The 12,051-nt window shown below is 43.2% G+C and overlaps 1 protein-coding gene across 1 annotated transcript in view; it reads left to right on the top strand.

Moving 5' to 3' along the window:
• Positions 1-1,354: 1,354 nt before the first annotated feature.
• TNNI1 (troponin I1, slow skeletal type) overlaps positions 1,355-12,051 on the top strand; it is a 32,672-nt gene continuing 21,975 nt past the window's right edge. The window contains 1 exon segment of the mRNA XM_056844853.1: positions 1,355-1,823. Within this exon segment, the coding sequence (XP_056700831.1) occupies positions 1,355-1,823 (469 nt within the window).

Raw genomic sequence — 12,051 nt, 5'->3', positions numbered from 1 at the left:
GGTTCAAAAATTTTGGGGAAAATTCATAAAAACATCAAAAAAATCCTGCAGCAACATATAGATTATGATCCCAAACTATTTCTTCTAAATAAAGTCTCGGATAATGTGATTAAGGATCAACAAGATATGATAAAGTATCTGATAACTGCAGCAAGGATGACATTGGCTATATGGACAACAAAAAACGTACCAGATATTCAAATATGGATTGGAAAATCTTTGGAATATATAACGATGGCTCAACTAACAGAATATCTGAAGGATAAAACACAAGAGTATCACCAAGAGAAATGGAAGCCCTTTTATGTTTATTAACAGAAGCTGAATTACAAGACAGGTCGTGTTACATATATATATAATTACAAATACAAAACAAATAGAATAATTTGGAATATTGTATTAATGTACTAAATACAAACAGATTTAGACAGTAATAAATAAATATTTTATTTTAGGAATAATGTAAGTTCAACTAAGATTAAAAAGTAATATCTCATAACTGATAGAGGGGGTAGAAATGTATTAGAACGATATTGTCATACATAATTTTCTTTTTATTATTTCCCTTTCCTTTTTCTTTCTGTACCCTTATATATGAAATATAATAAAAATTATTATGAAAAAGAAAAGAAAATCAACCACAAAATTAAATGTGTTCTGTACAAGCCCCACTGCAGTGATTGGGAAGAGTACAGTAGATTCTGTTGATTGCATTCCGTATGGTTGACAGGTTGTATGGGAAGAGATATTTTTGGTCATAAGAGCGTAAGCCCTGCAGGATCAGACCAGTGATCCATCTAGCCAGGCATCCTATATCTCACACAGTGGCCATCAACAGGGCACAGAGGCTGAGGCCTTCCCCTGATGTTGCTTCCTGGCACTTCCACATTCAGAGACTGACTGCCTCTGAATGTGGAAGTTCCCTTTAGTCACCATTGCTAGTAGCCACTGATAGATGTTCTCCCTGAATCTGTCTAATCCCCTTTTAAAGCCATCGATGCCTGAGATAGGGTTGCCAACCTCCAGGAACTTAAATCATGTAATAAAATTAAATTTAACACAAATTGGTTACTTCACCAACAAAACTCTTTTCTGGTGTTCATAGAAGTCCAAAGCCAATCAGGTGAGTGGCATACGGTTCCAACGAAAATACAAAACTGTAATCCAGTATATAATTGTGGTCCAAGTCCAAAGACTTTCCTCACTGCCAAGTCCAGAGACTTTCCAATAAGTTAGACAAGTCAGATCTATCCTGGTTTGAAACCCCGAATACCGGGGTGTAGGAACATAACCCAGGCCCAGATTCAATACCCGGGTTTCTTCCGGCGTAAAGGACCGGGAGGAAAGATTAACTATGAAACTGGTGGTTTCTGGGGCCTCTGCCGAGGAGCCCGTTGAGCTCTCGGGGCATACGGAAAATCCCGTCTGCCAGAACGGAGATAATAAGACGACCCATCTACGGCTTAACCTTCCTTTCAGCCAATTTCTCAGATTAAAACGCAATTCCACCCATGATCGAGATTTCGTTAGCAGCAGGTTTTACACCAGAGGATTTCACCCCCTGGTGATCCAGAACGCTCTGACCCGAGCAGCCACTACCCCCAGGGATAAACTGCTGCAACCATTGACACGCAGTCGGTCTAGTAAGACTAGAATTTTTGCTTCCTTGGAATACAACCATCTCTCCTATGACATCCAGAAGATCGTGCGCAAACATTGGCACGTATTATATAATGTGCCTGGATGTGGTGAATTTCCTTTGTTTGGGCTGAGAAAGACCAAGTCCTTGCGTAATTATTTGGTTAAAACGGACCGTTTAGACAGTAAGGAAGAATCGAAACCGAAAGGTCACTTTAAATGCGGCTCTTGTGCCATGTGCGCGTATTGCTTGCCGGTTAAGGAAGTAAGTTCCTCTAATACTAATTTTACATTCACACTTAATCAATTTACTAATTGTAGTTCTTCCAACGTGGTGTACGGAATTTTTTGTCCATGTTTTTTATTATACATCGGTTCGACCACGAGACAATTAAAAATCCGTATTGGTGAGCATCGGGCAAGGATATGCTCCCACACACGTGAGGCTCCGTTAACCAATCATTATTTAAAGAAAGGCCACACAGACAAGGATCTTTTATTTTTTGCCTTATGGCAATACAAACCTCGCCCTTACAACCAAGAAGATGTTGCTAAGTTACTACACAGACATGAAATGAGATTTATCCATCTTTTAAAATCTATGACACCATTAGGTCTGAACAATGAATTTGAATTGTCTTGCTATCTTTAAATGAAGGCATCCAACCACGCCCACAGGTGTAGGCTATCTGGGAATAGGGATTTATTCTGTGCGGGTTTTGCACTCGGTACCAGCCAAGGCAAAGCCTGTGGAACCGTGAGAGACGGCTGGTCCGATGCTGGTAAGCTGAAACTCATGATCTTGTACTTTTTGAACATTTGGGATGGTTTTTTATAGGCATGTTATAGCTCACTGTATGATGTTGTTTTTCAGAGGCCTTTGTGCCCTATAAATAAGCTTTTCGTTATCTATAAGGATTAAGGATTAAAAGTATCAAGGCAATATTAATCAACTGAAGAAGCAATTTCATATTGTGAAACGATCACCTATCCGGAGGTGCCGTTTTGGATTGGACCTGTTTGGATTGGACTTGTCTAACTTATTGGAAAGTCTCTGGACTTGGCAGTGAGGAAAGTCTTTGGACTTGGACCACAATTATATACTGGATTACAGTTTTGTATTTTCGTTGGAACCGTATGCCACTCACCTGATTGGCTTTGGACTTCTATGAACACCAGAAAAGAGTTTTGTTGGTGAAGTAACCAATTTGTGTTAAATTTAATTTTATTACATGATTTATGTTTGTACTGTGAAGGTAAATCATTCTTTACTACATATCCTTGAGCTGGTGCTGTTATTCTTTTAAACTTCGTTGTATCAGCACACGTCTCTTTTCATTAGTTAACCTCCAGGAACTAGCTGGAGATCTCCTGCTATTACAACTGATATCCAACCGATAGAGAACAGTTCACCTGGAGAAAATGGCCGCTTTGGCTATTGGACTCTATGGTATTGAAGTCCCTCCCCTTCCCAAACCCTGTCCTCCTCAGGCTCCACCCCCAAAACCTCCCACAGGTAGCAAAGAGGGATCTGGCAACCCTAGGTCCCACAGGGCCCTGGTCTCACTAGAGAGGCTATTCTACCAGGCAGGGGGCAGGGCGGAAAAATCCCAGGTCGAGGCCAGCCAGACACTTCTCAGGCTGGGGACCACCAAAAGGTTGGTATTAGCTGAACGGAGAGTCCTCCGGGGAACATACCAGGAGAGGTAAAGGAGATTAGTGATAAAGGAGATTAGTATTGCCTCAAGTGGAGAAACAACTAATGAACGATCCCTAGTTCGATGATCACAGCTGCCTCACAGGCACATATATACCATTCAGTAGTGGATTCGTGTACTCTGTTTTTATAAAGCTGGAACCAGGATTCTTGAAGGACCATCTCTTCCCATACCAACCTTTCCAAGCGGATTCCTTCATCAAACCACTGCAGTGGGACATTAGTGAAAGCAGTTATATTTCACATGTTTCAAAATGTTTCTAGGGAATTCAGAAAAGTTATTCTGTTGGATTATCTTCTTTGTCACAATACATTGGAATTCTTTTTCAGTATTGTTAACAGGCTTCCAGATCTTTGGGATGAACACCAATGGTGACCTCTTGTGGTCAGTCTCAAAGCTACATTCAGTAAAAAAAGATGATTTAAGATTATTACTGCTGTGACCCTGCTTGCTCAGGATACGCTGCATATTGACCAGTTAGGGTGGAAATAAATTTATTTGCATCAAACTCCCTTATATTGGTCTACTGTAGTTAGTATTGTCTGCTCTGACTGATAGAAGCTCTCTAGGTACCAGATAGAGGTTCACATCACTTAGTACCTAAGTAAAAACAAAAACAAACGGTTAATTTCAGGTTCTGGTTTATTGGGCCAGATTTCTTTTTGGTAAACCTGGAAGAGGTTAATACCCATACTGATGAATGTGTATTTCGGCTTTATTTCCGGGTTTACCGAAAAATTCCGATCCATTATATTCTATGGGGATTTTTTCTGAAGCTCCTATGGGGGCATTTTTGGAGGTAGAGTTCCCAAATTTTCAGGGTAGCTTCACGATACTCTCCTTGCATGAACCCCAAGGTTTGGTAAAGATTGGGTCAGGGGGTCCGATTTTATGGGGTCCAGAAGGGGTCGCCCCCTCCTCCATAGAGAAGTATGGTAAAGTTTACAATGACAGCAATGCATTAACTGCCATAGTGTCCCAGCTTGGATCTACCTCGAAAAATGCCCCCCTCGGGATAATTTGAAAAAGACTTACTTTTCACAGTTTGTAATGGCTGCTTCCTCTCCAACGAGTCCTGGGAAAACTCATAACTCATTTCCCATGAATGCTTGCAATGAGTCACAGTGGTGATTGAGGGAGTGGTGGGAAGGCCTTGTCCACTGATGCTGCCCTGCAGAGGGGTGATGCTGCCCTGCAGAGACCTCAGCAACCAGTGGGTTTATCTACCTCTCTTTTAGCTGGTAAGCAAACATGTGCTTCCCAGGATACCATTTGCCACCAGTCAATGATGGGGGCCTCATGACACGATTCCAACATGGACAAATATACATATTCTTACTGTCCCTGATTTTTCATGAAACCAGTCTAGACAAGATGCTGTTAATTCCATGTCTGGAGGTCCCAAGCATTTCTTCTTTGTAAATAGCAGCCACATTATAGCCAAATTTGACTCAGAACCATGACATGGGTGTTCATCATTTTGCCTTCACAGTGTTTTTCTGGCATGAAATGCCCCCATAGAGCTGCTCTTTGCTGCATTGGGGGCAGATATAAGGCAATCTGTATATTACCTATGTTTTTTGATCTAACAGGTACAAATAGCAGTTGTGTGTGTGTGTGTGTGTGTGTGTAAAGTGCTGTCAAGTCGCAGCCGACTTATGGCGACCCCTTTTGGGGTTTTCATGGCAAGAGACTAACAAAGGTGGTTTGCCAGTGCCTTCCTCTGCATAGCAACCCTGGTATTCCTTGGTGGTCTCCCATCCAAATACTAACCAGGGCTGACCCTACTTAGCTTCTGAGATCTGACGAGATCAGGCTAGCTTGGGCCATCCAGGTCAGTTACAAGGAACCATTTCAAGTTGGGAAAATTGTGTGTCTGTGTGCATGGGCGGGGTGGGGGGAGGATTAACCTCTTTTACCTTGTAACATGATCCAAGCTGGAACACTATGGCCATTAATGCATTGCTGTCTTCACCTTTGTTTCTTTTCTAACTCACTTTTTTTGATCCCGCAATGCGAATCTTGAATGCATGGTGCGATGGCACGATGGAGTGCCTGTAGCAGCTGCCACTGCTCTGCGCTCCTCCACCCTGCTGTTCCCCAGGTGGAGGGGAGGCCGGCGTTGGGTGGAGGTGGCAATGACTGGAAAGAACCGCCTCTGCCAGGAGGAGGAGGGAGAGGGGAAGGGCGTCCTGCTGCTGCTGCTGCCATCAGGCTGGCTAGGCTTCTTCCGGTGGGGGAGTCGTGCTGGGGAGGTGCCGGTTTTTCATGGGCCGGCATTGGCACCAACAGCCCCAATGCTTTTTGACATGGTGGCCATGAGCAGATCATTAATTGAGGCCTCCAAGCTGATGTGCAAGACCCCAGACAGTTGTTCCTGGGTCCCAATGCGCCTTCTGTCCCCTCCAGCGAAAAACCAGCACTTCTCTGCACATACAGCTTCGGATAATACCAACCCTTTGCAGCCCGCTGCTCCAAGGTGCTCAGACATATGACAGAGAGGGGTGCGGAGTCTGGGGAATGCTGCTGCTGCTGCTGCCATTGGGCCAGCTAGGCTTCTTCCGGTGGGGAAGTCAACCCGGATGCTAAAATCCACTGGGAAGCTCGTGCGGTTGCGGCAGAAATAAAATTAAAGTTGAGATAAACCAGCACTTCGAAGAACTGGGGAAGTTATGGAATTAGGTGAGTTGATCACGCAGGCTGGAGATGGCCATGCATGTTGACTTAGGCGATTCACAACATGCCAGGGAGATTAGGTGGAGAAAACGGCTGCTTTGGCAATTGGACTCTATGGCATCGAAGTTCTTCCCTTCTCCAAACCATGACCTCCTCAGGCTCTGCCCCAAAAACCTTCCGCCGGTGGTGAAGAGGGACCGGGCAACTCTAGACCCAGGCCCTATAGGACTTGGCTTAGTTCCGCAGTGGCTGCAGGACTGATACATGCCGCCAGGCCTGTGGTTGAGAACAGCGATGGTTTCACACTAGTTGGCCTCCCTGCCCTGCCCTTTCCCTTTCCCAGTATTCCCTCCCTTTCCCATTCCTTTTCTCTCCCTCCTCTTGCTTGTTGTTGTTCTCCCATTACTAGCAGGGGTGCCACTTGAATTTTTTAATGTACCATTGGAAATTATTTTGAATTTTGATTTTATGCTGTTAATGTATTTATTAAATTGTATTTATTGGTTGTTATTGCCTGACCTTGACTGGGAAAGGCAGGCTAGAAGTCTAAATAATAACAATAATAATATCTCTATGGAAGTTAAGCTTAGAAATCAAGGTAACTGACACTATTGGGACTTTGCTTCCAAAAATGGTACTAGGCAGAAAACCTGTTACTATAACCTCTTTGCAAGACCACCCTTAGTTATTTTGCTGCTAGTGGTGGAAAAACTCAATCACTGACCCATAACTGACTTTCCCTCTCAGCCCCTCTCCAATCATGGGAGCACAGGAAGTGCCTCTAAGATGGTAGAGACCACACCTCCAAGTCTTCCAGGGGTAACGTCTCTAGGAAATCTGTGTACATCGAGCATGCTTTGTGCTGCATGGAAGGTCCCAGTTTGGGGATCTGCTGGGAGCTTGATCCTTAAACTGAGACATTTTGAGCAAAAAAATTGTCCAGAATTGTGCTTCTCCCGCCACATATGCCACAGTTGGTGGCTCCTTCTGTTCACTACATGATTAGACCAACTGAGCAAGCTTGTGTGTTAAAACATTATTTAGACTAGAACATAAAAACATGGCATTTATTCAATGGCCAGATGTTTTGTACTGCCTGTGCTGTATTTGTGTACAAGTATACTCAAAAGCCAGTGTGAGAGCCAGCGTGGTGTAATGGTTAAGAGCGGTGGTTTGGAGCGGTGGACTCTGATCTGGAGAACTGGGTTTGATTCCCCACTCCTCCACATGAGCGGCTGAGGCTAATCTGGTGAACTGGATTTGTTTCCCCACTCCTACACATGAAGCCAGCTGGGTGGCAATGGGCAAGTCACTCTCTCAGCCCCTCCTACCTCACAGGGTATCTGTTGTGGGGAGGGAAAGGGAAGGTGATTGTAAGCCGGTTTGAGTCTCCCTTAAGTGGTAGAGAAAGGCGGCATATAAAAACCAACTCTTCTTCTACTACTACTACTCAAAAGCCAAATGTTTGATTGCACTTTTTCTGACAAGTTGTCCTGCATAGCTGTTGATATCCTCTCTAGCTAAGCCCCACATATACCAGCCATGGCTGCCAGGAAAAAGGAGCGATAACCTAGCCAAAAAATAACACCACACCAATTAACATCTCAGGGGGTGGGATTTCCCGTCGTCTGCAAGGTGCTCAAGCTTCCAGGACTATCCCTTGTGGGAATGGATGAAGCTGGAGAGAGCTGTGACATGAGAAAACAAAGCCTGTTCCCTCTACGTGGCTAGCAGCCAAGAACACTGCAGCTGTCTCTATGCTTCTTGGATCAGAACACGATGTGCCCAGCTGAGGGACGTTGGCTGGGCAATGTCCCAAGCGGTTCATTGTCTGGATGCTTCATTAGCTGCTCTGCAGTGTCCTCTAGAGGCAGCCTGGCGCGTTCCTTTCGTTTCACTAATGTTCAGTACAATGGTAAGCAGCCCTGTGTATTCCTCTCTGATTCTCCAGTTAGGAGCGTGGCGCACCAGCAGCAGTTCACTGGCCTTGGACCTTAGACTGCTAGGTGGGTGAAACTGAGAGGATTCATACTTCTCGCTAGTTAGTGGTAGAAGAAATTCAATGCAGTAAGGGAGAGCTCCAAGGAAGGTTCGGCAGAGGAAGGCGATGGCAAACCACCTCTACTTCTCACTTGCCCTGCAAGCCCCCTTGCTGGAGTCACCATAAACCAGCTGCAACTTGATGGGACTTTACACACATACATTAAATCTGCTCCTGCACACAAGCCTCTATACTGAGTCCCCCTACCCATGATTTACATCTTAAAATTTACCCCCAGACCTACAGTTCACTAGTCAGTTCTTATCAGGGGCCTCTGGGCAGTGCTCCTTGTACAAATTACAGCAACAGCCCCCAGTCATGGGAAAGTTCTGGAGAAACCGGATGGGGAGAGGAGGGACTGGCAAATCTATGGTTCAATCCTAAAAACACTTTTCTGGGAGTAAGCCCCATTGAATAAACCTTAATAGCATTCTGTGTAGAGCTGTTTAGGATTACTCACAAAGTTCTCAATTAGAAGATACATTTTTGCATGTACTTGTCATTGTTACTCATGCTTTGATAACATCCAAGATGGATGAATGTGGGGATGCCTTTGAAAAGCACCCATCACTTTCAAATGGTTCAGAATATGACCTTCAGCTTGTTAACTTGAACCCACTATATTGAAGAAGAAGAAGAAGAGTTGGTTTTTATATGCTGATTTCTTCTAACTTTTAAGGAGAATCAAACTGGCTTACAATCGCCTTCCCTTCCTTTCCCCACAACAGACACCGTGTGAGGTAGGTGGGGCTGAGAGAGTTCAAAGAGAACTGTGACTAGCCCAAGGTCACCCAGCTGGCTTCATGTGTAGGAGTGGGGAAACCAACCTGGCTCACCAGATTAAAGTCTGCTGCTCTTAACCACTACACCATGCTGGCTCTCTTGTGCTGGTGCTTAAAGTTCTTCGCTGGTTTCCATTATTTTTGGATGTAGTTCAATGTTTTGACTTGCAGAGCCTTAAATGGCCTCCAGCCAGGATATCCAAAGGGCTTTCTTTCATTGTGCACTCCATGGTCATTTTAGGTACTCCATCTTCAGCAGCTAAATGGCAGGCCATTGTAAACAGGCTTTCCAATAGTGGTGCCTCCATTCTGAAATAACCTACCCAATGATACTCATGGGGGTATATATCATCCTAGTGCCAAATTAAAACCGTTTTCTCTTCTCCAGATCCTGTGAAATGATAACACATTTTGTTGCTGTTTCATTCCCAAGTTATTTTGCTGCCGCTCTTTCTGATGCTGGCGTGTGTGAGTTGTGTTGTTTTAACTGATGTGGATTTTATCTGACCTTATTTTATTTTTGGCTTGTAAGCCACATTGAAGAAGAGTATGCACTGGGAGAGACAGGGTAGAACTGTTTCAAAGAAACAAAGAAACAAGACCACTTCTGGACAAGTAAAATGACATCTGCTTAAGATAAAGGCTGGCAATATCCTCTCTTTGTTCAGAAGCTTACCTAGGAAATTTGTCTTCCTCCAGCACAAGAGAGTTTTCTGGCAGCTGCTGCGGTTGTCTGAGAGGAATTCCAGCCTCTCTTGACATTTGGGAGCTGGCTGGGTAAATAACGGCAGCAGCAGCAGCCTATGGTAGGGGAAATCGAGAGACAGAGTAGGATGGACATACTTGTGGACTTATCTCCAGAAAGCTATCTTTAAAAGCAACAAAAGCCCAGCTGTTGTTTCTAAAGCTGTCCTACGCAGTACTGGCTTTGGAAGCTATTACCTTTGTAAAGGTCAGTGGGGTTGGCTAAACAATCCCTCCTTTTGTTCCCAGAAGGAATGAAGGGGCTGCTTTTGACATTGCTTTTTAAAGGCATCTTAAGATCAGTGTGATGCAATGGCAGAATGACACCCATGTCTAAGGACTAAACGAAATGTGATGCTGGAGATCCACAACATGAATTCCAGATGTGCAATTTCACCCAGAAAAGTAGCTGCAAAGGAGAGGAATATGGATCAGGGCTCTTGTACTGGGTTTAACTCTTGCTCCTGAGCCATCCCCCCCCCCCAATCAAAATGTCACCACTCCAATAGAGGGAAAAGACTGTTGCCCGTATCATGACTATTTTTTTCTATGGAGGCAATTTCAATCAGGAAATGGTGCAGTGGGGAAGAATTATTCTCCCCTGAATCATGCCCATCATGTAAATGACTGCATTTGGAAGCTCAGTTTTGCGTAGTTTGACTCTACTTCACAGAAAAGGCATTTAAAAAGGTAAAGGTAGTCCCCTGTGCAAGCACCGGGTCATTACTGACCAATGAGATGATGTCACATCATGATGTTTACTAGACAGACTAGTTTGCCATTGACTTCCCCAGTTATCTACAAGCTGGGTATTCATTTTACTGACCTCAGAAAGATGGAAGACTGAGTCAACCTTGAGCCAGTTACTTGAACCCGACTTCCGTCAGGATCGAACTCAGGTCATGAGCAGATCTTCGACTGCAGTACTGCAGCTTACCACTCTGTGCCACGGGGCTCTTAGCAAAGGCATACTGATCAAGAAAATGTACATCTTCAGTGTGAAAATGTGTCTTCATCCTCATCTTTGCAAACATATTTTGAAAGACATATATCAAAAACTAATATCAGAAAAATACTTCTCATATTTCATGTTTTCACACGGTGTCTGAAGCAACTCAATGGCCTTAAGACAGAATATACAGCATCTTTATAGTTACTCAACCAAAAGTCCTGGTATGTCTGGGATTTTATAGCCTTTTAATTTTATTTATTCAGACTGTATTCTGACTGAGGATTCAAGGCAACTTGAAAAAAACACAAATATTTAGATAGTTTCAATTATATGTTTTTTTTTAAAAAAACACAACCTTGTGGCACTTGCCAATGATTTATAAAATCATGAATAGTGTGACAAGTGTGTATTGGGAAAAAATAGTCACTTTCTCTCAAGCAAGAACTCAGAATTATCCAGTGAAATTGATGGCAGCAGGTTTAAGAGAAATAACCACATAAAAAAGTGAAATCAGTGCATCAGTTACTTATACCTTACATTAGGGTGAATCTAATGATAGAATGAGGCAGCCATCTCTGCTGAAAACAGAACATTGGTGAACTGTTGGTCTGACATAAGTTTTATAGCCTTAAGCACCAAGAGTCTGAAACATTTCACTAAAAAGGAAGCACGTATTAAGCCACACTCTTCAGAAAAACCAACCTCAGCATTGTTTAGACAGCATATTCAGTGTGACTTCTATTGACTTCTGGGCCATAATGAAAAGATAGTCTGACAAAATATAACGTGCATTTTAGTCTTTTCCCCCTGCTTCTATTCAGTATTGTAGAATAGCATCTAGTTGAGTTCAATGAAATGCATATTTGCACACACACACCCATCCCAAACAGATGCAGTTCTCTGGTATCGCTTTTGAATTGTGGAAGATATAAGCCCTGTATTCATGACATATACTGAGACAAGCCAATGTGCACGGAGGGTAAGCAGTAGTGTTTTAACTGTGGTTATTTTGTGAAACTAAGAGTAGAGTCTACATCAGTAAATCTGTCAGGTGATCATAGGGGATGAAGAAGCTGTGTTTATGAATTAAGGCTGTTTTAATGATCTCCTATTATTTGAATCAATTTCCATGACTACATGAACACACCACACCAAGTTCCTTGTGAAAAGCGGATTCCCATGTCAGAGAGAAAAAGTTAATAATTGATCAGCTAATATTTTTATGCATGTTTCAATTAGTGCTTTTTTAAAAAAATGCAGATGAGAATTCAAACACACACCTCAGGCTTGTTCCAGAATATTCTCATTGAATGGAGTTTTCTATGATCCCTTTTTGACAAAGCACATTCCCTTCCTTCCATGACGTAAAGTAACACCTCCAAGCCACTCTTAATTTAGCTGATATAACCATAGAAAAGGAAGGAAGGTGGTCAACTTCCTGAACTCAGCCCTAAAAGCTTCCCGTCAGTCCCTTTGGGCACCCTTTTATTTCATTTTAAT

This window comes from Euleptes europaea, chromosome 2 (genome assembly GCF_029931775.1).
Source record: "Euleptes europaea isolate rEulEur1 chromosome 2, rEulEur1.hap1, whole genome shotgun sequence".
NCBI classification, from domain to species: domain Eukaryota; kingdom Metazoa; phylum Chordata; class Lepidosauria; order Squamata; family Sphaerodactylidae; genus Euleptes; species Euleptes europaea.
Note: the sequence above shows the minus strand (reverse complement) of the source record. Positions and strands in the feature narration are given on the sequence as shown.